This window comes from Acanthochromis polyacanthus, chromosome 12 (genome assembly GCF_021347895.1).
Source record: "Acanthochromis polyacanthus isolate Apoly-LR-REF ecotype Palm Island chromosome 12, KAUST_Apoly_ChrSc, whole genome shotgun sequence".
Lineage (NCBI taxonomy): Eukaryota > Metazoa > Chordata > Actinopteri > Pomacentridae > Acanthochromis > Acanthochromis polyacanthus.
The window spans coordinates 22,193,965-22,221,665 of record NC_067124.1 but is presented as its reverse complement, the minus strand read 5'-3'; the positions used below and the strand labels follow the sequence as shown (position 1 = coordinate 22,221,665).

The 27,701-nt window shown below is 42.6% G+C and overlaps 1 protein-coding gene across 1 annotated transcript in view; it reads left to right on the top strand.

The window, feature by feature from the left end:
- Nucleotides 1–27,701, top strand: part of iglon5 (IgLON family member 5) — a 99,009-nt gene extending 71,308 nt beyond the window's left edge. The window contains exons 2-8 of the mRNA XM_022205502.2: nucleotides 4,684–4,762; nucleotides 11,891–12,123; nucleotides 13,845–13,964; nucleotides 19,976–20,107; nucleotides 20,340–20,460; nucleotides 21,587–21,738; nucleotides 24,598–27,701. Coding sequence (XP_022061194.1) covers nucleotides 4,684–4,762; nucleotides 11,891–12,123; nucleotides 13,845–13,964; nucleotides 19,976–20,107; nucleotides 20,340–20,460; nucleotides 21,587–21,738; nucleotides 24,598–24,701 — 941 coding nt within the window. The 3' untranslated portion in view covers nucleotides 24,702–27,701. The remainder of the gene's footprint in view (nucleotides 1–4,683; nucleotides 4,763–11,890; nucleotides 12,124–13,844; nucleotides 13,965–19,975; nucleotides 20,108–20,339; nucleotides 20,461–21,586; nucleotides 21,739–24,597) is intronic.

Genomic DNA, 27,701 nt, shown 5'->3' with positions numbered 1-27,701 from the left:
GGCGTGTCTTTCCTTTGTTTTGCTCTCTACTTCAGCTTTACTGACTCTGTCCTTGCACTTTTCTCTCCTCTTCATATTGATGCGTCTCTATTGCTTTCTCTTATTGCTACTACTATAGCCTATTCTGCTATTATCACCTAATACTGCTGTTACTTGTGCTGCTGCAGTTACCTCTCTCTAAATCCATATTCCACTACAGCTGTTCTTCATTCTCAGTGACTTTCCTCTCCGGGACCTCGCCTCACCCTGGCTATCTATCTTCACCTTTCCCTTCCACCTTGTGCGATACCTCTCTCCTTCTTCTTTCAATTTCAAGACCACAGCAGCCCTGGTTAAAACGGATTATTGTTATGGGTTTCATTATAGCCTCTGCCGTTATCCGTCTTGACGCCAATCAAGCTTTTCAGAAGTAGCTTTCCCTCCTCCCTGTGTTTATTTGATCGTCAAGTGCAATGTGAAATAGATGAACAGTACAAAGACAGCCTTTCAAGGACTTTGCGGGCTAAACTTGTACCACTCAATAGAGCTCTACTCATAAGTGTCTGCCAGTAGCAAGTGCAATTACAAACAGGCGCATGTAAAAGTCAAGAGAATACAAATCACATAATAGATGTCTCGTGGGTACTGAGCAAGCAGCCTTGCGATGCTTTTACAGACAAAAGACACAAGGCAGGAGAGCACGGAGATAAAAACTGTGGACCACAAGTGGTGGGAATTATGTGAACGTCTACATATGGAGCGCCAACAGATTAAGTGCTATCCACAGATGAGCAAAACAGGTTTCTGCTTTTGCAGAGTGCATAACAACTGAACCAAGAAGGAAGAAGGTGGTGTAGGTGAATTAATTGTCTGCTAGGCCAGTGTTTTCCTGTGTGTAATCCTTCAGGCATGTCCATAAAATTTTATTCTCTCACAAATCTTGACTCGGGGCTCAACACTGTGTGGAGGCAGTGGCTGGAGGGGGTAATTTGGACAGCATTCAAATTTGTGTTTGTGCCTGTTCATGTGCATGTATGATATGGAGGTGGGGGATCCATTTGTGTGCAAAGCAGGTCATAGCAAGGACAAGATATACCAGTAGCCAGACCAGACTGTATCTGCTGTAGACAGGCGAGAGCAGGGAAATTCAGTATGCCAGTGTCCACACCAACACCAGGGGCCACTGCAGTGTTCACCACCAACACTGTCCAGCACTGTTCTGCATGGTGATTTATCATTCAGGCCCAGCTCAGTTTTGTTTTTGTAAGCTCACCATTTTTTTTCTTTCACGTTTTTTGTTTTTTGTTGTTTTTTTTTTAGTGTGCTAAGTCGGTAAAGACAAAAAGCTTTTCTTGTGTGTATGTTTCCACATTTAGAGTCTGCAGGGTAGCAAATTGTTTAAGCTTCCCTGTTGGCAAGTACCTTCCTTTCTGGAGTGTCAATGGGCAAGACTCCTGAATAATCCTGTTGGGTGCAGTTCAGCCTGCCTGCTGGGCCCCTGGAGGGAGCAAAGAGGAGGGAGAATTTGAGGCAGGGATCAATAAAGCTGAGACTAACTCAGAAATTGAAAGTGACGTCTGAGGATCCTGTCCTGGCCATGCAACGGCACGCTGCCGGTCGCACTCTGGCCTCATTATTGTTCTGTTTGATCATGTCCGGTGTGTTTGGCCGGCAACGTTTGAATTAATTGCCTGAAAGGAATAAATAATGAGTGGGAGACACATCCTATCATTCAGTCAAATGATGTTTGCATTTTGTTTTACACCCAACACCCACTCGATGCCGCAGATGCACATTTCACATTCCTTCATCCACAGGAACACTATTTATCTCCATGAATAAACAATGTATCACAGGATTTATATATATATATATATATATATATATATATATAGACTGCTCTGGCAAATTTTCACACCAGTATTGTCAGCTGCAAGGCGCAATAGTATTGAAACAAAACACCATGCTCCTTAATTTTGGGCTCAAGATCTCATTTAGTATGGAAAATAAGCACAGTTGTCAGATTTAGAAATCCATCATAAAACCCTCAAATGTGGTCATTTTCCGATGATAATAAAAAAAAACCAAAAGCGCTTGTTTCTAAATACTGCATGTGTGTAAGTTTTCATTAGGTATTTGACATTATCTTGCTATCAAATCTGAATAGTCCACCTGTCAAGTCCATAATAATAGAACTTCTTTCAGCATAAATCCTCGCACTACCCTGAGGGCACCTGTGTCTCAGTGGCGAGGTCGTCTCAAGTCATTCAAATACAGATGCTGGTCCTGTAGTATTAAGTGACAGAACCAAAGAGGGTTATAAAGTAGAAAATATGTGGAGGAATCAAGCAGAGTGAATTCTAAATATTCTTGTGTCTTCCTCTGTTTGAATTTCAACTTTTGTGTTACATTTGTGTTTTCCACAGGGAATGTGAGTCTTTTCTATGTTTGTTCACACCGTGAACTCCTTCTTCTCCACCGTTTGGTTTAATCGATGAGTGTTTTGGCATGTGTGCGCCTAAACTTGTATGTCTGTCTGGGATTCGTCCTGCAATCCAGTGGGGGAGAGGAAGCATAGGGTGAATGTGTTGACTCGGTTATCATGTTGTGTGGCACTTGGGAGCAGAGGCAGGGTGATACAGGTTTTAGAATGCAAGGTGCCAATCGAGCTGTGAAAATGGGAATTGAGTAGGGAAAAGGGAATAGCTCCCCGCCGGTTTGTAACCTTCGCAGTGTTGTTTGGAGCATTCAGCATACATCATTCATTCAATGATGTGCGAGTCGCGTGTGTTACCCTGTAGTTACATTATGTGATCGCGAGCGTCTTTTCTCTGTGTGTCTGTAATTGCGTATGTGGAGTAGTGTATTTATGACAGCATGTCACACCCGTCTCCAAGCCCTGGAACTGAATAGAATTAACCTAAATAAAGTCTAGTGTGTAGAGTAAAGAGCACTTGAAAGGGAACAGCTGAGAGCTTGAGCTGAGAACTCTGAGTCTAAGACAGGCCGCATGAGCACAGCAATGCTATGCAAAATTGTTCCATAGTAAAAAAAAAAAAAAAGCACAGATAAACAAAGGCTTGTGACAGTTTTTGAGCACTGGACACAACAGCTAATGTGCTACTCCCCTCCTCCAAGGCTTTCCAAGAGAGAGATGGAGCCAGTTCTTGGACCCTTGGTCAGCCTAGATAGCATGGCAGCAGCAGCACCCATTAATGCGATTACAGTATTTAGTGGGAGATGTTCAGGGCCAAATTTCTTTTGCAGCGTCATTATTTTGTCCTGTTTTCTTGTTCACTGTCAGTATGTCAGTAAACCAATGCACACGTTCACACCCAGGAGCAACAGACACCTAGACAGAATAACTGCTGCTTTTATGCACCATGAGCATAAAACACATGCAGTGGAGTGTACACGTAATCATACCCACATGAATATAAGCATACACATGCATGGGTAAAGTTCATATTCATCGTAGCACGAGCATGCAGATCAACCAAACCACACCGAGATTCACAGAAATGGCAAACAAAACTATACTTTAGTATAGTTGTCAAGACTTGCTGCTACGCAATTGGGAAACCTTTTGATTAGCGATCCATGATGCACATCATAAGTTGGAAGCCGCTCTCATTATTCTTTGTAATCAAACTGTGATTCCACAAAGGCTCTCCTTTAATTTAAAACCCACACTTCCGATCCATTTAATGGTGCATTGCTGTCATTTTTGGGTCTTATCTCTTAGGAAGTTCTCATATGGTATGCTTAACATGTCTCTGACTTTGTGAGGCTATTTAACCAACCTTGAGGGGCTTCTTAGCACCTGACTGCAGCAGCTTCGTTTCATAAAGTCACCATTTATTAAACCTCAAGGCTAGACAGGAGCTAAAGCCTATTGAGATATTGAGGTCATCTTGCAGGCAGAGGGAAGAAAAGATTGTCAGAGATGGAGGGGGGAACTCAAGCTGCAGTATCTGGTGTCATGCTGTGTTTTGGCAGAGTGTGGATGGACAGGGCCGAGTCTCTTACTGAGGAGTGGACTGCCTCGGTAGGCAATATTGCTGCCAGCATATAAGATCTTTAGTTATCTTTGTTTGCAGTCCAAGCAAGTTCGCAAAAAATGACTTCAGTCTGTTTTTTGTTTTTTTTTTGTCTCACCTGAACGTGTCAAACACTCGCAGATGCCAAGCCTGTGTTTCCTCTTCAGCCATTAGCTCTCAGGATGTGTGTCTGTTCTTGTGCAAGATTGAAATATATGTTTGTGCTTTTGTAGGCATGTGCCCCTCTTCTGTACATGTGTGTGTGTGTCTGTGCGAGCATGTATTGGTAGGCAGAATGAGCATCCCTTCTGTTACCGTTGCTGTCCCTTCATTTCACGCTCCGCCAGCTCCGCGTGAATCCTCTTCCCTTGGCTCATTATCAGCGCTGTTCAATGAACGCACATCCCACCAGAATGCAGGGTAAAACCGAATCATTATTCAAGTATGGGGGTCAGTGCAGACATTGTGACTCTTTTGTTTAGTATATTTATTACTTTCCCTTTAGAAATAAGCCAAGCAGGATGCAGGACACATCCCTGCCCCGAATGATTTGGGGAAGTAGTGGATCTTTTCGAGCAGCTGACCTGGGATTGATGAACACCAGTGGAGCGTCTGGTACCATTATTGGATGCTCATTGCACACTTCTCTCGTTTTTCTTGGCAGGGTCCTGTGTGCACGGAGCAGAATTCGGACACCTGCCGGACAACATTACAGTGTTGGAAGGCGAAAGCGTCACTTTGAGGTAACTCTTGATCCTACACCTGCACCGACTGATTACAGGAAAAACATGTTTGCCCCTCCACCTGTCACGTTGGTTAATTTGCCAAGTCTGTCGCATAACTTCGATTAGGCATCCTACCATGTGGCATATTTTTCCAACTCTGTCTACCCTATCTAAATGAATAATATCTGTCACTGGAGTCTTCTACCCTTTCTGCAGTCACCTTTTCTTTTTACACAGATTTAACACTAATGATGCTTGGGTCTGCTCTGTGGGTGGACCTCCTCTCTGTCCAACCACACCTGCCTAAGTGTGAGTGATAAAGTTGAAATCACAGCTTTCCCGGCTCCCAACCAAGCAGAAAAACAGCCAACTTGCTTTTTTCCCTTTGCGTGGATGTGACCTGGCTTGGCAGAACACTCAGCAGTGCAAAAAAAAAGAGAAGAAAGTCAACATTACTTTCATCACTTTTAAGCCTGCACCTCTCACCACCAACTCTAAACATATTCCCCTTTTGTCCCTTTTACCCCCTTGAAACAAGAGTGAGCCTTCCGCTAAAATGAAATATGCTATTCCGAAGCCAAGTACGGTTCCATCAATATTTGATGTAACCTTAATATTTGGTCGCAAGTCTTTTTCAAAGTTGGAAATCTAAACCGCAATGCTGAACTGTATTGTCATCAACACATATCACTTGAAGCTGTTCTATTAATGCTGTTCAGATCAAAAGGATTTATTTTTCACATGTAAAACCACAAACTGAATGCACTTAAAATCCGTGCTCTCAAGGTGACTTTTTTCTTTCTTTACAGTTTTTATGTCACAAATGCTGTGCAGTAGTGCTGCATTAAACGCATCACTTTTATTTCTGGCTGCAAACTGTGGTCCCTGTGTTGATTACAGTGTGTTTTAGATGGTTTTTAGAACTCCCATCAGTGCAGTTGTAAAGACATATTTTTGCAATCAGATGTGTGTGCAAGTTTAATCAGCGGTAGACAGCAAACAGCTGTCAAACAAAAGACTAAAGAGCTTTATAAATAAACTCCATTTTAATGTAAAAATCACTTTTGCCCAAGTGGCACAAATACTTCTGTTATGCTTGAGACAATGCTGTTGTGTTGGCTTTGATGCGGGCCATTAAGAAGAAGCACATTTGATGCTATTATGGTGCTCATTTCCTCTGGGCTTGCAGTCCTGTAGCAACATCATCAGCAAAGAAGTGATTAATTTTAAAAATAGATTATTACCGCGTTTGTACACAGATAATGAATTTTTATGAGGGGATAGCTTACTTCGCTGTCTCTCTATCTAAACTCACCAGCCACAAATAGACAACTAATGAATCAAGGAAATGGTTTCTCTTCTGTTAGGAAGAACTAGTTCTCACCCTGAATACATGGCAGTCCTTTTGTGTATAGAAGTGGACATTAATCACACACTATTTAGTTTTTTTGTTAATTTTATTTAATTTTACAATAGTAGTGGTTACAAATAGAATTGCACTTCTCCTTAAAGTTAAGTTCATTTGTTTTATTAAAATAAATTACATATTAAAAGAATATTACATTCTAAAGTCCCCTGTCAGGTGATGTGGTAGATGTAGTAAAATATTTAAGGTAAACACAGAAGGAAGCACAAATGTTTTAATTTTGAATGTTCACTATTAATGGCTGATTGTGGAACTATGTTTGAACAGTCTTAATAAAATCATATGCATTGTTGTTAAATCTATTCAATCCATTCAAGAGCTCTGAGATTCAAAAGAATTGGCCACTTATTTTTTCGGCTCACTTTTCCCACTGTAGTGTTTTGTTCTCAGCGTGCATCACCGTGTTGGCTTACACCTCTTCTTGCAACACTTTGTGGTGGTGATGGGATTTATATGCCTGTGCAGAGCTGATGGAAGATTACTGACCAGATGAGAAGTGCAGGATGGGAAAGAGGTCTTTTGACAAGAAAAATCCCTTTGGCAGAGAATGAGGACAGAAATGCCATTGTCTGAAGGAGCAGTAGCGCAGAAGGTTAAGACCTGAAAGTGGCCACAGTTGGTGCTGAAACTAAAAATCTCTGTAGCTTTGCTTTCCTAGTCCACAATGGTCTGGCTGCACATCACTGACATTCTGCTATAGGGGAAAAACAGTGTGGCTTGTTTTTATTTATTTATTCATTTGTAGGGTTTTTAAAAATATATATATTTCTTTAAATCAATTGCGATCTTGGATATCTTGTTTTTTGGAACAGGTGCATGCAGGGCTGTCTTCCTGCACAATTCAAAATCTCTGCAAAAGTTTAAATTTTTAGTGCTAGCTCCGAGGTTATTGGTTTTCCTCATAATGAAGTGGATTTTTAAAACGGCATCATGCAGACAGTGAAAGGGAAGGACAAAGCTGCCTGAAATTGCTACTTAATGGCAGGTTTATACCATCAGCCTGCATCCAAATATTTTTTGAAAAAAATAAACATGTTCATGCTGCATTTGAAAAACACAGATGCAATGCTTTCAGACAGATTAATCAGCTGACAAGTGACAAGCTGACAATCTCCTGATGTTCTAAGGCAGAAAACTGAACACTCCCTTCACCCACCATCAGTGGTGGCACCTCAAAGATTCATCCTGCACCAGCACCAGCTCTAGATCCATGTGCTCACCTACCAAATGGGACTGCAGGGTCACATGTGGGTGAACCTAGAAATCCTCACTATAAGGAAAGTGAAGACCCAGTGAACTTTGGTAACGTGTCTCTTGGACAAGTTTTGATTGTTTTTAACTGTTAACCATTATTGGAAACTGAGTGTGGGAAAGACTGTTAAACCATGAGAAAAAGCAGGGTGCTCGCTGCACAGGATGTGTCATGCTTGAATAAAGCACTGTGCCATTTGAAGGGCATTTGGGAGGACTAGAGACACAGGCCTAGTGTTGTCAAGAACCACATTATGACTTCCAAGTGGAGGAGTGGATACAGGCTACTGTCTACTCCCTGCTCTTACTCTGTACTAGACCTGGCACTGTTTGCTATACTTGTGGGGATTAGACGCAACTTATGGAGATATCGGGCAATTTGAAGAATGATTTGGGAAAAAAACAGGAAACCAAGAGTGCGTGGAGGGGAAATTTTAAATCTTCTGTAACTTTGAGGAAATGTTCACTGAATGGCCAACAAGACAGAGGAATGGAGACCTTTGTCAGGACACAGGATGGATCTTGGGAAAGCAGCTTGATGAGCATCATAGAAACAAGACTCTAACTCTAACTGTAGCATCTGCATGAGGGACTTCCTGACAGTGTGGGACACCAAAGCGATTGGCAGGCGAAAAGAAGGGAGGGGCTTGTTTTGCTTATTAACAACAGATGGAGTAATAAATATGCTTCAAGGACATTGAATCTTCTTAGAAGTGATCACCACTGTTGTTTACATTCTCCTATATGTAAATGTGGAAGCTGCTTGTGACGTTGAACATGCTGCTGTTGTGAGCCTACATGTGAAATACACAGATGCATCCATTCTCCTGTCTGCAGATATTAACCGTGCCACTCTCTCCAACACACTGCCCACATTCAAACTATTTTTTTTTCAGTGCACAACTAGAAGAGATATGACTCTGGACCGTTTATATGCTAATTTAAAAAAAATGTGTACAAATCCACTGCACTACCGCTCCCTGGGGAATCAGACCACAATCTGGTTCATCTTTCTTCCACCAACACCCCAGTTGTTAAAAAGATGCCAGTAGCCACCAAAACTCTGTTCCCACGAAGTGAGGACTCTCTGCAATGCTGCCTGGAAACAACAGACTGGAATATTTTCTGTGAGTCATATGGGGATGATATTTATGGAGGAACAGGTTGTATCACTGACTGCATCGATTTCTGTGTTGATGTTAACATGCCCAGCAGAGAAATCTGGTGTTTTTCTAACAATAAACTCTTGGTTACTAGCATCCTAAAAACACTGGTAAACCAGAAGAAAGGGGCTTCCAGATGGCAATGAAAGAGCAAAGGCACTGCAAAGAGAATTGAAGGTGGAGATTGTGGAGGGAAAACAAGCCTATTGGAACAAATTGGAACCAGTGATGTAGCAATTGGACTGGCGTGAGGAAGACCACACATCTAGAGCAGAAGAAGGACCACTGTTTCATGGAGATCAGGACCTGACGAACTGAATCTGTTTAACATTTACGACAGTGCTAAACCACCACATCTGTAGCCTGTGGCTCATACATCATCCACCACCATCTTACAGATGACCTCACACCTGGCATTCAACACATCTTGGGTCAAGAGGGAACTGGACGAACTAAAGCAGGTGGAAATGGCTGGACCAGGTGGAATTAGCACTAGACTGCTCTTAACAGCTGTGTGAAATCCTCACTCGCTTATGAGGTCCATGTTCTTGGACATTTTATAATGATCCAGTTTGATGAGAAGATAAGAAGGATGCAGGTGGAGTCAGAAATAGCCTCCTGGGTCATGGATTATTTCAGCTGCAGACCACAGTATGTGCAGCTACACAGCTGTCACTGGAAGGGTCCTCAGCAGTGTGGGCGCCTCAAAACGAACTGTCCTCTTCCTATTCTTATTTACTCATTGAACATCAGACTTCCAATATAGATCAATAATCTCTCTCCAGCAATTCTCAGATGATCCGGTAGTTGTTAGATGTATTAAGGTAAGATGTAACGACAGGTACAGGGGCATAATTTGGGACTTTGTGGACTGGTGAAACCACAATCCGCCACAGCTCAGCATCACAAAGCCTTAAGATATGCTTGTGGATTTTAGCAGGAAGAGGCCCAAACCAGTTCTAGTTACTATTCAAGGCACTGAGCTGGAACTTGTCTCCAGCTACAGATACCCAGGAGTACAGCTGGACTGCTCCCACACACATTGAGGCACTACAATAGATTTTATATTTTTTTAGGAAGGCTGAGGTCTTTCAACATCTACAGGCCTCTTTTATGCTTGTTCTATCAGAGTGAAGTGGTCTGTGCTATGTTCCCTGGTGTGGTGTGCTGGGGAGAGGGTGCTGGCACAGCAGACAAAAACAGAAATATAAAACTGATCATGAAGGCCAGTTCCGTCATCGGGACTGAAATGGGCCTTATTCAGCAAGTGACAGAGGGGGAGAATTCTCCCAAAACTAAAGTCATTTCTGGAAATCCCACACACCCATTCCACGCCCCGGAGGTAAACCAGCAGAGCACATTCTGTCACAGCCTGATTCCACCGAGGTGTCTGCCTAAATGCTACAGGAGGTCCTTTCTACTCGCTGCCAACACGCTGTTTAATGGACAGGAATAGGAATCACCCTGCTGCACATCATCTACAGGGAATGGTTGTGTGACGCTGGGTCTGCTTTTTTCTCCTAATGCATGGATGCATACCTTTTATATTTATACATGTGTTTCTATGTATTCTTCATTTTGTGATTGATAGATAGTACACATCTTCTTTGACATATGGACATTGTTTATGCATTCATAATACAGATATTTAATTGGGTTATATTCAGTTTTTCACATGTTCTCAATACCTTTGCAACTATTGTGCCTAAATGTTCTATACTCAGACTGTAAGATGAGTTGTCTTGACAGTAACTGTAGCTGTTGTTACAAAGTAATTTCTTGGTGACTCAAGAGCAGCATTCAAACATGTTAGACAGATGTAGACCAAGATACTAGTAGTTAGGGTGTAAAAAGTGTAATAGGAATATATTTTGCTGACATTGAGAAACTAGGCTAGCTGTTCCTCCACGTAATCCTCCATATGAGTCATACTATAGCCTGGAACAAGCATCTAGGACAGGCCAACACTTATAATTGTGTTGCTGAATGATTCTGTCAGCCAGGATTATACAAACATGTACTGGAATATTGTAAAGCATGCCACGACTGTCAGGTTGGAGCCTCCTCCAAAGTTTCTCACTCCTGTCATGGATATACCTGATGAAAGAATAACTATGAATATCTTTTCACATCCCAGCACCAAAACTGTTTGCTGAAGTTTACTATGTTTTTTTTTTCTTTTTTCTTTTTGGAGACTGCTATTTGTTTCGAAGAGCAGAAATAAATGTCTTCCTACTTTCCCAGCTCGCTTTTGCTAGAGTAATGCTTTGTCCTTCTAGATGCATCGCCATTCCACTTCACACCTCTCCTCGCAACACCTTCATTCCCCTAACTGCCAGGAGTGTTTGGCTTCTAGGTCATGCTTCAACCTGAACATCAGTCCATGTCTTGTAGCCTGTTTGTTAAAGACTTCCAAGCTTACCTGCACTGTGGTTGTTATGCATTGTGGTGTCGCTGCCACTGACTTGGCAAGTGATCTAAGATTTACCTCAGTGATATTTATCCAGGTCATATCAATTAAACATGAGAACTACAGAGGCATATCATTATACAAGCTAAAGCTTGGTAAGGACATCTAGTGGCCAAGCTAAGAATTGAAATCACAGTGTGTCAGAGGTGTCCCATGTCTTTGAGTACTGCAGAGGTGAATACTGTGTTTTATCACACCATATTAATATTTTAAATCTGTATTATGTGTCTGATTTTCCAGTTGGTGACGTTTCAGTCAGTTTTAGCAAGGAGAAATACCTCAGTACTGGAAATATATGTGTCTCGGCCTGCAATCATTATCAAAGTTGTATCACTGACCAAACAAAGTACCTAAACTCCATGACTTGTTTTTGTGAAATATATTGCTCACAAGCTGTTGATTATTTTATGACTGACCTCAACCAAATATTTGCTCTACCTGTGTAATCCAGTTGTACTATAAAAAGTTTGTTCATTTATGTGTGACAAAGCCACAGTTACAGTATTTCTATCTAACTGAACAAACAATACTCCCCTTTATTGTCAACGCTCCAAAATAAGGATTGTTTTTAGGAAATCTATTCTAAAATGCTTTGCTTCAACAACCTGTTCTGGTGGCTCACAGATGCTCAGCACCGTACTAAGTCACCTAATGTGTGTTTTATAACCGTTATTTATATATACATCTATACCCATGTCCACTTATTGCAGTATGAAATGATTTTAAGAGGCCAATATACAGTATACAATATTCCGTAAAACTCCTCTGTCATGATCTGTCTATATATAAATTGAAACAAGCCTCCCACCTATTAATCACTGTCTGTCGTCTCACAGGTGTCGGATTGACGAGGAGGTGACCCACAAGGCTTGGCTGAACCGCTCGAATATCCTCTTCACGGGGACAGATAAGTGGTCGCTGGACAAGCGTGTGACACTGGTCAACAGCAACAACAGCGACTTCTCCATCCACATCGACAAAGTGCAAATAGCCGACGAAGGGCCCTACACCTGCACCTTCCAGGCCAATAACAAGCCGCGCATTGCCCATGTCTACCTCATCGTCCAAGGTCAGCAGCTAAATTGAGACAGAACCGGAATCCGTTATTAAGTGGGTGTTCACTACGTTCAGCAGTTCTGGATCATTTCGTTAATATATCCAGAGTCTGCAGATTTGATTGCCACTGCAGCTGTAAGACAAAGAAAATGTTTTTTCACTGTATCCATGGTACTGGATCCGCTAGATTGTTTAATTATGTACATTGTATTCATCCAAGCATTATGGTGTCTATTGTGTGTGACTGAGGTTTGATTTCATGGGAGGCAATTAGGATTTCCTTTGGCTATGTTTTCTGTGTTGCTATGTTCTTCTCTGTGAAATCATAGTCAAATATATGCTTAAAATTTGTACCAGACAACTTTGTCATTCAGGCATCTCAGTATTCAAGGTTGGGGTTTGCTGTATAGAAAAGTCAATCTTCTGATGTCTTGAAAGCAAAGTTGGCTTGTGTGCATGCAGCTACAGTAAAGCAAGTGCAGTGCAGGTGACAGATAAGCAGAAAGTCAGTTGGAACAAGAGCCGAGCTCGAGCCCATCTGTTATTTTCGTGTGGCGCATTAAGATTACTTGTCTTTATAAACAGAAATTTAGTCAGATCAGATGGATGAGGCTGTATGCTGAGTAGGTACACAGGAGGCTGTCCAACTGCCTGACTAAATAACTGGCAGTGCAGGACCACGACTCAGTCATCAAGTCAGCAGCTAAGTGAGTGAGAGTCTGACTGATCCTGAGCGACATGATGTATTGGCGCACGACTGCCCGGAGGATGGATTTCAGATGTTTCTCCCCCTGCATGCGTCAATTTTTATGCATATATGGGAATGTGTTGTGCAGATTGCAGCTATACATCACTGGCAGAATGAAACTGCGAACTTTTAGCAGAATATAATCAGTACATTATGCTGGAATGAAAAACACAAGGCCTTGGCTCACAGCTCACAGGTTGCAGAGACAATGTCAACTGCTTTACTGATAGAGATTTCACATCGCACTGCAGCCAAACTAACACTATTGTTTGCGGAGTCCAAAGCTTGGCACAGATGACCACATATACCCAATTATGTGTCCAATTCCAAGTCGCCTACAATTGGAGCCCTAGCTTGATATCACACAAAATAATTACACCCTGAAGTCAGTGCATCAAGCAAGAGCAGCTTAACACCACCACTTCAATCTGTGCTTTATCGCTGCAAGTGTTCAACTCCAGCAAGATAGAGAAAAGGAGCCTCGGTAGATGTCTCGCAAAAAAAGCAATCTCAGGACCAAGCTCATTAAAAACAATGATAATGGGCCATTTAAATTCAAGGGCCATCTAGTTATCAAACTAACTACACGCATAGTACCCCAACACTTGTGCTTAGGGCAATATGGTATTCAGGGGTGGTCATTTACTTAAGGAGTAGAAGTAAAAATTCCACCAACCACCACTTTTACAAATGTCCTTTTCTTTAAAGATCAAATTAGACGTCAAAAGAAGGAGATTTCAATGCCCATTTGCAGCAATTTGGAATTCGGTGCATTTTAAGTAGACGGTCAAGCATATTGTTGCACAGTTCAGTAAGCACTCAGGCACAGATCATTAATCAGCTGATTGCCTGTCTGTTTAAGGTGCAGGGATTTGGATCATATTTTAAACACCTTAATGGGCTGGAAGGAAAGACCTCATCAGTAATTTATGAAATAAAGAGGGGATTTTGAGGTCGTATTTTAATAGCATGATCTTGTTTTTCAGTGCCGGCCAGAATCGTCAACATCTCAAAAAACGTCTCCGTGAACGAAGGAGAGAATGTAAACCTCTACTGTCTGGCAGTCGGCCGGCCTGAGCCCACTGTCACCTGGAAAGACCAGAAATGTAAGCTACCCTTCCTTGTTTGCTTGTCTTCAGATCCAGGGATCTCTTGTTCACAGGTTCACCTTTATCTCCCTGCCTTTACATTCATCCCTAACCCTGTTCCTCCTGTTAAAGTCTGCTTTTTTTCCCCCTTTACTGTCTGTAAGCTTATCAGAATTCCGCTCACGTCCACATCTTTATCCCTCGTTCCCGTGTCATCATTCTTAAACCCAGCTGTTTAGTCCGTCCCCATCTTAAATTCATACTCCCGCGTTTTCCCGGTGTCCCAGTGTTTTGTCCCAAATAACCACACATTACACGTAATTATCCCCACCGCGCCACCCGTAATCATCAGCATCTGTCTTCATCCACCCTGTCAAATGGCATCATGGTGCCAGCCGCCACTTTTGGCATTAAATCAGCTATTTTTAGTCTCTGTTGGTGTGAGGAATCGGAGCTAGTTCGGGGTGGTCAGGATGCACAGCTTGATGTATGAAGTCAGATCCATTTGAGTTGATCAGAATAGAATTTATTCAATATGTGTGCTCCTCTTTGTCATCACTGATGCATGTGAACTATGACTAGTAGTCCTGTCTTATCTGTTACCTGAAGGAAATTGCTATGGATTGCGTATGCCACTGTATAATATTTTCCTTTCCTTGACCAAGAGTGAACTTCATTTGTTGTGTGTAGTATCAGCATGTGAGTGCCAGAAACTTTTAAAACACCTTTGGTTGAACTTTTTGAACTGACAGATGAATTTCACAGGAAGCTGGATCAGAATAAGAATTATTATTTCAGACTTCTCAGCGCTTTGAAGGTCAGTGTCACCAAAGTCACTGTTAAGGCGCTTTTATATCACAACGGTATTAGTCGACTTGAAGCTTGACTGCAGCAGCAGCAACACAGATCAAATGCAGCAGCAAGACAGCAATAATAAATAGGTCAGTGTGAACAACTCCTCAACACGATGTAATTATACCGTTAGGCCACTAAATGCGCAACCTACTGTACTGCTGAACATACAGACAGCTTTGGGCTTGCTCAGAGGTCTGTTCCTCCTCCTGTCTCCTCTGTTTGTCCCTGGGTTAGCCTGCTGTGAACGCAGTGTCCTTCTCTGCACATTTAGTGTTTGTGAGCCCTACACACTACAGTACCCCAGGCAGGGACAAGCCCACGAGTGATCGCACACCCCCACGGACTCACAAAAGTATAGAGGAGAAAAGGAAAAGCATGCATGAATGCACACCTGCAGCAATCACACACACACACACACACACACACACACACACACACACACACACACACACCCTTACATCACAAACTTGGTGCAGTTGTCCTCACTTGAAAGCCTACAGCATTTCTCCTCTGTCAGCAGTAATCCTCCCTCTCCAACCGCCCCCACCATCTCGAACTGCTTCCCTCCCCCCATCCCTCCCTCCATTGCCACCACCATAACCCCCTCAGCTCACAGAGGAAGAGATAGAGCCCACATTGCTATTCTGTGGGAGTCTCTGCAACCAAGCCATCAGTTGCAGGCGACCAGGGGCAGTGGAGAAAGGGAGGGGTGTTGGTCTGGCCCAAAGAAACAGCAAGAAGCTGCCGGCCATCTGTCCCCATTACTCAGAGATTGCATGGAGAAAGCGCAGAGGAGGGGCGGTGAAGAAGAGGAGTGCACGTGGATGCTGGGTGGAAAATGTGCTCATGCATGCCAGGAGGTTGAGGACTAGGAGGATGAGCACCACCTCAGATGTGGGAGCTTAAAGTCCTCCACCCCTCTGCAACTTCCCGGAGTCCTTACTCACACACAGATAGTGATACTGCACCGCGCTGGTATTTGCAAGCGCCGCCTCCTTCATCTTAACCAAAGCGCTGATACAATCCGTTGAACCCATTCACTCTCAATGGCATCCATCAGTTGACCCACACAGAGGCATACAGGCACTTTGTCTCATTCACTTAAATGCACCATTGCAACACAGGCTTATCATTTGACGTACCATCCATTAAAACCCACACAGAACACAGACTTCACATGAATAGATGCTTATGTCACCGGCGAAGAGGGAAGGATGTGCTTTTGGTGCAAACTTTTAAAAGTCAGCGATCACATGATAAGCAAAAAGGCTTCACAGATGCTTAATATATTCGACAGGTTGTTTACAGTTGGTGGATTATAGTGTGATATTTCTGGGAGGTGGGCTAGATTCAACAACAGATATAATTAGATTTTTGTTTGCTTGGTTTTGATTCAGTGCAGCGGTTGGCAAACAAATCCAATGAGGGAACAATAGAGGATCTGTCAGATGATTGGTGTGTGTTGGGATGTATATATACTGAAAAAGGTTGATCAGCGACAGGTGTTGTAGGGGTGAGGAGCAGGTTAAAGGTGAGTAGGGCAATCAGGTGAGTTGAAAAACATGTTGACAGAGATAAGTTAGTTTTTCAACTATAAAATCTTAATTGTTTAGTTAGCACATGTAAGAAATGTCCATTAATCCATTATCTATGCACCACTTAATCCTCTTTAGGGTCGCAAGGGGCTGGAGTCTTTCCCAGCTGACTTAGGGTGAAGGTTAGAGGACACCCTGGACAGATCACCAGTCTATCGCAGTGCCACATACTGTATAGAGACCAACAATCACACTCACATTCACACCTACGGTCAATTTAGAGTTACCAATTGGCATGTTTTTAGACTGTGTGAGGAAGCTGGAGTACCCAGAGAAAAACTGGTGAAAACGCCATACAGAAAGATCCCAGGAAGGCCTGGACGCAAACCAGAGACCTTGTAGCTGCAAGGTGAAAGTGCTAACCACCAATCCACTTTGCATCCCCTGTATAGCATGTGTGTCAAATAATTAGGAGCTTATGTTAAAGATTTAAGTTGGAAACATGCAACTTTTTATGTTAAGTCTCATGAAAACACCAGTATTCTGTTAATCCTAACTCCAACTTCCCTACTTTGTGCCTCTCAGCCCTGAGCCCTTGTTTGTTTCTTCTGAAGATGGAAACCTTGAAAAATTAGTCAAGAATCTACAGTTGAATTTTACACATTTTAAAACATTTAAAATGGCTAAATAAATCTAAATGAATTCCTATAAGAGCTGGGCCCTGCGATAGTCAGCAAACAGGTCCTCAAACAGAAATAAAAACTGTGTTTATTGGGAACTATTTTCTGCTGTGGATTAATACATGTACATAAGTCAGTGTTTAGATCAGCAGGGTGGTGTGCAGAAGGTAGGATTAACTCCAAATAATCTACGGTGACTGTTATAGTCGTGTTCATGCAGTTAAGCTAATTGGATATCACTCAAGTATTCAATCATCTTTGTTTCAATGGTCAAAGGTTTTTTTGACTTGTGTGTCAAAAATCTTTCCAATATAGTCTTTCTAAAGTGTTTGTTTTAGAGATATATTTTAAATATCAGCTTAGAAACAATGCAATTATCGAAAGCTGCTACAACTTTGAGTCATTTGACATTCATGTGATATTACACAGAGTTGTACTCATTTCTGTTCTATATTGCAGGTTTAAACCTCAGAAGTCTCAGTATTCCTCAGGCTGTAATAGAAAGAATATGGAATAAACTACATGAATAAAATGCTAGGGGACAGTTTCAGGCTTGTGTGAGGATCACTGGGGTGAATGGATTGTCCTGTTTTTCTGCTCAGTCATTTAGCTCAACTATCATACATTTCAGCCACTTGCTCTTCCAAATGGCAGATTTTACTGTCTGTCAGCCTGTCCATCCTACTCAGTTTTAACCTGACATCAGACCTCTCTGCCTTCACTATACTTTTTGTAATGGGAATGGATAAGAAGAGCAGAGAAATCAAGTGCCCTGATGATCTAGACGGGCACAAGTGCTTGCCAGGGAAATAGAGCACAGTTTCACCATTGGGCAAGCCAGAAATCCTGACCCCAACCCCTCGCCCCCACCCACCCTCCACTCTCTTCTCGGGTGCAATCCAACTACCTCTGGTGGTCAGGAGTCAGCCTCCTTCAAAAGCCGTAAGTGGTTGATGGAGCTGTATTTTGCAGACCATTGTACGGGTGCCAGGTGCCGACTCCGCTCAGATATGATCTCCCACCAGAGTGGAGAGAGGCGTGCAGTGCAGGTCCAGAGATCTCAGGGGACGGAGAGGATGGGAAAGAAAGGAAGAGTGAGAGGGCTGCTTTGCACTGTCATATTACATCATACATAGGTGTTGTGGATGAAAACCTCTTGAAAGAACCAGGTATTTCAAACAACCATCTCGTCATTTCTCACTGGTCCCCTCTTTATGCTGCTGTTTCTCTCTTTTTTTCCTTTATCTTTGTATCTGTGTATCTCTGTCTGCCTCTTGCACGATATCTCTGGCAAATTACCACACTCTGTGTCTGTAATAGGGAGTCTAGCACTCGATTGCTCTCGTTTTTTATTTTCTTTGTCCTTTTTGTTTCTTAGAAGTTATCTGTAACAGACTTGTGTGCAGTTTCCCCATCTGTCTGATTCCATCCTTTTTCCCTTTTTTCCCCCAACCGCAACGCCACAGTTTCCCCCTTCTGGCAAAAGCTGGGTCCTCCGCCTGCTTGACAGAGATGTCAGAAAAAGGCGATATTTATTAAACTAATGGAATGAGCAAGTACCATTGCACACACCCCAACCTATCACCCAGCCCCTACCAGCACTCACTCGGGTGGCACAAGCTGCCATCACCGTGGCTGTTGCTCACTGCTCAGCCTCTGCCGCAGCAGCTGCAAATAATCGTCTCCAGCTCAGTAGCCGCACTAATAATCCTCCAGTATAATCTTCAATTAGAACCGCTGCACTAATCTCTGACAGGAATAATCGTGGCGTTTAGCGTCTTTTTTGTGTGTGTGTGTGTGTTTGCGTCGGTGTTGCCCTCAAACGTGCTTAAGAGCGATTTGTTTGTTTGTTGCGGGGTAAGTAAAGGTCTACTGATTGACAGTGGTGTGGTGTGGAGGTTTTGGAGGGGAGGGGGGTCGAAAGGGAAAAGTGAGCTGCAATTTAGCAGCAGGATTTCCTTGTTAGTGGTGAGATTATATATTATGTCGTGTTCCACAGTCTGACTTCTTTAATGGGGTAAAGGAGAGAGGAAAAAAAGGCCTAATGGTTTTGGAGCCTGTGAGACAGCTGGGCTGCTAAGACTTGCAAGGAGGAGGAAGTGCACTCTCCCGCTCATTCTTCTTTCCTCTCTGCTCTCTTTCTATCTGCCACTGTCAAGCCAATAACACCGCCAGCATCCATTCCCTCACATGAAGGAGCAATAACTTGTAGCCCCGTCCCCTCGACTCACTCCTCTGAAGAGATTCTGTGCCTGTCCGTCGCCCAAGGAAAAAGAGTCAAAGTGTGAGACTGACTAATTTGGTTTTGGGTCCACCTGGGAGTTTGTCAACATCAAATAACAGCCAAATTTTCTTCTCACTATGTAATGTGGTGCATGAGCCACCTCCCCTGGTGTGTTCCCCTCACACTATGAAAATAATAGTGTCACTGCTGTCAAAGCGTGTTTACTTACTTTGCATCTACACGGAAATGCAACTGCTGACCCATCATTTAACTGAAGAAAGCAGCCTGAGGGACACGAGACAAATGCTGAAACATAATCAATTTCTCTTGATTACAGATGTTTCATTAGGGCTTGTTGGTAATTCAGTTTCATCAGATTGATTTTGTGTTATTAACCATTTCGTGTTTTCTGTTATCCAAATTAATGGTTCCAAAAAGAGCGTTGTCATTTATAATAAACAAAACGAGGATATTTTCAAGGTTTGAGGTGATTATTTCAATACAGATAGTCCTCCCATCACTCAGCTCTACATGTCAATGTAGAGCTGATGTGTTGAATAATGCATTCTGTAGTGCTTTCTGATATGCGCATCTTGGCCTCCCTCATGCTCTTAAATTACCTCAGCAATGAGAAAACTTGTCAGTCCACATGCAGGCAGTAAACCTTTAATGTGTGGCCCAAGTCACCTTGCATTTGATATATAGTGACTTTTGACTTCTGTCTTATGCCATTAGATGGGCTGGTGAGTGAGGGGGAGTTCCTAGACATCACGGAGATCAAGAGACAACAGGCCGAGGACTACGAATGCATCACCAACAATGGCGTGGCTCCGCCCGACCAGCGCAAGGTCAAAGTCACAGTCAATTGTAAGTCTCTCTGTGTGCCACTCAGCAGCCCAGCGGTGATCGTTTAACAGAACCTGGTGTGCATAGTGATGTATGGATAATATATGTTAATGCTGTAGATGCTACATTACACATACATTTTTCAGTCCCAGGCAGAACTGACTGGACTTTCGAGGCGAAAGGCGAGCACATGCTAATTACTTACTTCCCTTTTTCTGTTTGTCCATGTTTCCTCCCTCATTTTCCCTGCCAGATCCTCCCATGATCACAGACATGAAGAACATGCCAGCGCATTTGGGGAAGACAGCCATCATGCGTTGTGAAGCCATGGCAGTCCCACCAGCCTCCTTTGAGTGGTACAGAGATGACCATAGGTGAGACCGCTGACAAGTTCAGTGCTAATTAGGTTGATGATGTCCACACTAAAGCAGCTGAGTCTAAGCTGTGTCCTCTGCACTGCCTTCTGTCAACACTGAACATTTACTTGTAAAATAAAGTTGGATTGTGGATTCTCGTTGAAAACTGAGATTTTGAAATGTCCATAGACGGGAGCTGCAGTGGGGGAGTTTTGAAGACAAGCCTCCCCCATGCACACTCATTTAAATTCAAACACAGCCAATCACACAGTGCAGGTGTCATATTTTTGCTGTATCGTGGTGCTATTGACATTGATTGGCTGGTGTCTCAGTTTGCCTGGTTAACAGGAAGCTTTAATGAGCCACAGTTTTGCACTTGTTTATTTTCTGCCAGTGGGAAAAGAAAAATATGTTAATTAGAGTAATTCAATTCTGAGTTTAGCAATGTTAAAACACAGTGTACAGCAGGCGATCACAGAGAGTAGGAGGGAAGAGAACACATGTTTAAACAGTTAAGACTCAACAGAGCAACTGTTTTTTTCTCCTGTTGTTTAATAACCTGAAAAGAAGAGGGAAGAGATTTAGGCATTTTGTCATACCTTTTTTTTTTTTTAAAGCTTTCCATAAATTACATAAAAAAACAAGTATTTTCACACATCAACAGTATTATCAGATGTAGCTGACTTACTGTGGCTGTTGATGTAATGAACATTTGACGTTAGTATATACAGTATCTGAGAAAAACAATGTGTTGCCATCTCTGCCAACTTGTGTGCAACATATTTCCTCTATATTACCCACATAGTCCAACCAAGTTTGTAAAAGGTCCCAGAGAGCGCAGAAGTACTTAGAAAAGGCTTTGCTAGCCAGAGAGAGCTGTTAATAGAGTATAATAGGCCCCAGTAGTAGGTCTCAGTTATTTATGGAGTGTGAGATTTCACTATTAGTACAAGGTGAGACAGAGTAAATATGCGGAGGGGGACTATGTTGCATGATCGTCACTCAAGAGACGGAGAAAACCGTTTCTTACGCAGGCTAAGTCACTTGGTGTGATGTTATGTTGTGTTATTGCTCTCTTTCACACACTTTTTCTCTTTTTCTTATTTCCTCCCTTCACTTCTGCTCCCCCACTACCGCCACCCAGACTGGTAGAGAGTGACAACACCCTAAGGATCAAAAACGAGAAGACGCGTTCTCTGTTACTGTTCACCAATGTGACAGAGAAACATTTTGGCAACTACACTTGCTTTGCCTCGAACCGTCTGGGGGCTTCCAACGCCAGTATGCTGCTGTTTCGTAAGTTACCGCGCAGAACTAACTACATGCAGGTGCACACGTACGACAGTGTACATATTTATGCAAACCCGAGATTTCGCAAATATGCTGACATTTATCTTGTGTGACTATCAATCAACGTGCAAGACTTATAGCAGACATGACCCACTACCGCAAAAATGATTTGCAATGACATGCTGTTCCCCCCCCCACCTTTGCACGGTCTGTTTTTGCTCTGCACGCAGCACAGCATTTTCTCAGCCTTCTCCTCCCTCCTTCTTCCCAGTTTCGTTATTCTCCGCCCCATTAAAGCTTTGCTTGCCTATATTACCATCTCTCTTTCTCTCTCACGTTCGTTCACACTCCCACTTTCCATCCCTCGTCCACACACATTCCTGCCTGCCTCGCTCTGCTCTGTCCCGTTACCCAAGAAGTTGTCATTTCTCTCGGAGCCCAATTCACATTAACTGTCCCCAATGAGCGATTTCCTACACTTCCATTTTCCGTCTCCCCTCCTCCCCCCGTTTAGTGCATTCGGCATTACCATCTTAAGTGAGTCCTTCATCTATCCCCTTTCTTCTTTCATTCCTTTACCCATTATCTCGGCCAGTCTCCCTTCAATGACTCACTCCTCCGTCAGACCCATACATCTTCCTGCTCTCTTTTTCCACCACCGCTGCCACTTCTGTCAGCCTATCTCTCCATCATCTGTCCTTCTGCCTCCTCTTTCTTTCCTAATCTCCTCCTGCCATCATTAGAACACAACAAACCCCTTTCTGTTCTGAACAGGGCACAGAAAATCGGACCATAATCGGATACTTTTGTGGCATTTCTATTCATATGCTGTCCCTCACTGTCATTGCCTCCCCTTACTTTGTTTCCCTGCTTTTGTACCTCTTTGTTCACCATTTTAAAGGTGCCACATGGTGCATTTTAACATCAACAAGCCGCTATCACATCAAAATTGGCACATTATTGTAATTACCCGCTACCAATGACTCCATTACTGAGACCATTAGCAGTCTATACTAGCTTTCACTTCACACTGTTACATTATAAGCCACCAGGTTAGACTTTTGAAATCTGTTAGACGATAATAGCACAAAACCGGAAGAGAGAAGGTTAATTAAGGGTTCTTGCAGTTGAATTTTCAAGCGTTATGCCCTGGCCCAAATAACATATTCTTAATGGTGTATTTAATAGTATTGAATAGGTTTGCTACCTTTATATACTTTCTTGGCAGCTTTTCAGAAGCTAAATTTATACATTTGCATTAAGGTGGCTATGGTTTATCAATGGTGGCTGTGCTCCAAGGTTACCATAGGTGCATCGGTTCTAAAATGTAACTACACTTCTCAGTAATGCTGTGGCAACAAAAGAGATACAATGTTAAGTGCAAGAACTTTGACACTCTGTTTGTATTTTCCCCTACATCTTATGAGTTTGTTGTATATGAAGACAACATAAAGGATGTTAAAGAAAGAATTCCTTTCGTTCAGTCGCCACATTCATCACTCTGAATGAATGAATGTGAAAACAGCAAATTGCGACGCAAAGTTAACGAGACACAGTTGCATTAAAAGTTGCCTCAATGCAGCTCCAGCGCTGCTGATCTTTATGTATAGCTCACATCCCTTTTTATCACAGAGAAAATTAAAGAATGTCGACACACTTACTGTCAGGAATATCAAGTTGTCTTAAGTTGCAGTGCATTCTCTCAGCTCTCAAGGCCACTTTATGATTCATCCTAATCGCAAACAACGCATGCATACAGAGTTGCAGAGGAAAGCTGACCATACTAAGCTATAAATCAAAACCTACAATGGAAAGACATGCAGCAGGAGTTACTGTTAATCCAACCTGAGGTTATCACGCCAGCATTTAACGGTTTTGTAATTTGAGATGAGCTCATCATCAATCTCACAGTGGCCACCTATTTTTTTAATCATTACAGGTGATTAAAAGCAATCTGGCACGTGGGTTTTCAGTGCCAGAGAGCTTGTATTGGTCATGCTGTCTCACTGGCTTAGCTTTCCAGCACAGTTGAACGGAATGAAACATGATTAATGTCATTAGTTTTTGACAGGTGTCAAAATGTATTGTGTTTGACAAGACAGAATGTCAACGCTAAGCAAATGAAGGCATGCATTTCATGGCTTCGTAAGCCGAGATCAAGCATGCATCAGTGGAGCTAGGTTAGAAAATTCAATGCAGGTTTCTCTAAGTGGTCATTTGGATTTGTCAAACTCTTATGTAACAAATTAGAATACTCCATTTAATTCGAAATACCAGACTGAGGCATTACAGACACAGACGACACAAGTACCATTTAGGAAGGCATTGGCCCATTTGTGGCTTGGGTGTTCATATTACAATGTGCACGAAAGCTCCAGCCTTCCTCTATCGACTAGAGCCATCAATCCTGTTATTAGTTTTTACTTGTGTCAGCTGTGTCTGACATGCCTAAGAGTCCTTAACATGTTAAATATACTTTACATATTGACATATTCCACAGCCTACGATGTGTCACCCATCATCTCAAATGAAATCCAGATTCTGAGCCATTTCCATCAATCTCCCCTTTTAAAGAAAGTGCTTCAGATGGTAAATTGAATGTAAAGCTGTTGGAATTTGAAAACACCATATTACTAATGTACAACACAGGCAAACTCCTAATTGTTTACGGTGATTACTGTATCCGAATTAATTTGGTCAATTAATTGTAACATGTTTAAAAATTTATGCAGGCTATCACAAACAAAGACCCCTTACTTCTGGCAGTGGTTGTAGATTTCTGTGTATTTTTAATAATGCATACCCTTCTCCCACTCCCACTCCCTGCTCTCTTTTCCTTTATTCATTCCCTCTGTCTTCATCCAGGACCGGGGGCTCTACAGGGGCGAGGGAGCGGTTTACATGCAGGGATGAGCGTCAGCATGTGTGCTTGGGTTTCCCTCTCCGCCGTCCTCCTGCTGAAGGTGTAACGATCAAACTCCACCTGGGAATTGTCCTTAATCGTCCCTGAAAGCCCCCCCACCCGCCTCTACCCTCGCCCATCCGCGCCCCCCCCCCCCCCCCCCACGGAAGGAAAAAAAAAACGGAAATGAAATTCTTTAATTACGAACCCATCACTGTGAACAAAAAGAATATGCATTATGCCAGGAGCCATTGAATCATTGCATTAAACACACGACTGCCCCCCACACCTGCCCCCACCCTAAAACCCCAGCACCCTCAATTCAATTTTGAGGTCAACTCACTGTCATTACTTTTTCTTATTTTTCTCTCTCTCGCTCACACACAGCCTGTCTCTCTCTCTTTTTTTTTTTTGTCTCCCACAATGCCTTGCAGATCTGTCTGACTTGGTACTTTCCCCCCTCTCCCCTTTGTTTTCCCCCATTATTACCACTGGACTGATGTTAATACAGAGTGTATATTAATGCTAATTGTCTCGGTGATCAGTGAGAAAATAGATAATCTAACAAGTGGATGATCATTCATGTAATATACTGCATAGACTGCTGACTGACCTACAATGTTTGCCTTATGGAAATTATACATAAAATCACATTATTGTGGTGGATATTTATGGAAATGATAGTTACAATGTGGTACTGGTGGTCATGTCACCTTTTGAAAATTCGTCCAATCGGTGGCCGTGTCTGGTGCCACCGTTCGATCACACACACATCAACACACACACACATGTACACGTGTATGGCTTTTTGATTTTACCTGTGTAGCAGTGAAGCTGCTATGAATGATGTCAAAATGTATAAAAGAAAAAAAAAGGGTGGGTGGTGACGGCATCAGTCTTAACTACCCCTTTATGTAATTTGGGGGGTTTATACTAAGGTTTCGCATGTAGACTCCCTCACTACCCAAACCTTTTTAGCCAATCCCCTTTGCCCCTCTGTTCAACGTGCTCTGTCTAGTCGCCCCTGGCATCGCTATAGTGTTCTCTGCTCTGTGTCACCCCACCCCCCTCTCCAACGCCACCGCTCCTCGCCCCTTCCTCCCCCAGTGTAAATATATGCAGTACGGAGGCCACGCCGGTGACTTCTGGTTGCCTCGCACCGAACAACATCTCACATAAAGCCTCGACTTCGCTCCAGTCTTCTGAAGCAGCAAGAGACTGTCCACTGACAACGATATCTTCTGTTTCAAAGCTGCGGCTCCATCCTCTTTGTCGCTTGTTGATAGCATGTACTGGTTAGAGATGTTCCTGTTGTGAGTTCATACCTCCCGCCACACTCTTCTCCTTTCTCCTCCCTCCCTCCCTCCCTCCCTGCACTGTGTCTGTTTTACCCTGCAAGGTTACCTGCTTTTACTTTTTTGGTGTTAATAATACTACCGATGATGATGACGATGATGATGATGACAATGATGTTAATAAGTATTTGAATAACTATGAATAGTAATTCCATGTGAGAGGAAAAAAAAAGAACAAAATCCGATGGTTAAGAGCCGTGCGTGGGGGGAAAATAGTTTTTTGTACTTTACTCACACACATTGAATGACGACAATGACAAAAAAACAAACAAAACAAACAAAAAAAAGGTGTAAAGTTTTCGAAGTGATGTGCTCTATTTTGCCATGACAAGCTTTTTAAAAACACATTTGAAACAGTCCGAGGGATCATTTCATCCAATTCCTGGAAGCGGAGAAATGGATGATGTAATTTATAATTTGTAACAGTTTATGTATTTGACTTTTTTGTCACGCTGTTAACTGCATCACACACATTTACAGCACATTTGTCCACTTGTCATAGTGTGTCTTTCTCTCGACCAGCTAGATAAATGATTTGGATCCATGTCAGTCTCCGGTCGTGGCTGTAAGTCAGTTCTTGTTCTGCCAGACTGCAGGGAGATAAAGATGTAATTAGCCATTACCTGTGGCTTGGCTAAGTGAAGGAGCCCGGGCTCCACCTGTCCTTCCTGCCGCCCAGTTATGGCCCCCATAAATCAAGCTCAATCCTGCCACTGACAGGAATCCTCTTCAAGGACAACCTCGCCTCGGTGCACCAGTACTCCCTCCAAATGTGTACCTGTGACATGCAGGCATGGGCACTACAAAACCCCCCATGGCACAATTATCCAGTCCCTTTCCCCCACACAGCACAAACAGTGGGAGGCAAGCCCGTACTTTACTACCGTGGCACTCGTTTCTCCTCTAAAACACTGTTCCACTCACATGCAGCAACTATATGCAAATTTGCCATAACGAGCCTGCATGGAGAGATGAGTTTACCCCAGCTGCACCCTGACTACTGCGACCTGAATGGGGAATTACTCAATATTCAATCAGATGTCTGAATGTGTTTTTTTGTTTGTTTCGAACCAGCAATAACCCCTTCTTCTACTGTGCAAGAGATATCAGTCATGGTTAAAGCTGTGGTGTAAATTTAAAAAAATCTACCATTAACAAGGTATATCAAATACGTCTGTTGTTGTACTTTTATTGTGTACAGTACTCTGAAATGATTGTGAAGCTCTGTTTAAATGGCCCTTAATCTAAGACACTACATGTTGTACTCAAGAAGTCTTGCCCTCTGCAATGTATTTGGATCGTCCGTATGACAGAACTCACGTTGTGCATGCGTCTTGTTGCTCCGAAAACGACGATGGATTCCATTTCAAGCACAAGAGCAGGTCGCTTGGTCAGTGCTTCTTTTCTTCTGTCTCAGATAACTTTTCATCCTCTGACTATTTCTGTCTTTTATGCCATTTTTTTCCCTTTTCTGTTTGTCACTCACATACTGTTCTATGTCGGCGTCCCACTGGGTTTTTCAGTGGCATATAACATCTGTATGTACATAATCTGTCCTTGATGAAGAAAAAAATATCAAAAAAACAGAAGATAAAAACAAAAAATACAGACAAAAAAAAAATAACATACTGTCATGTTTCTCGGTGTGGGTTTGAAAACAGCACGTCAGTATTCGTGTGTGGGTGGATTTTGAAAAAAAAAAAAACAACAAA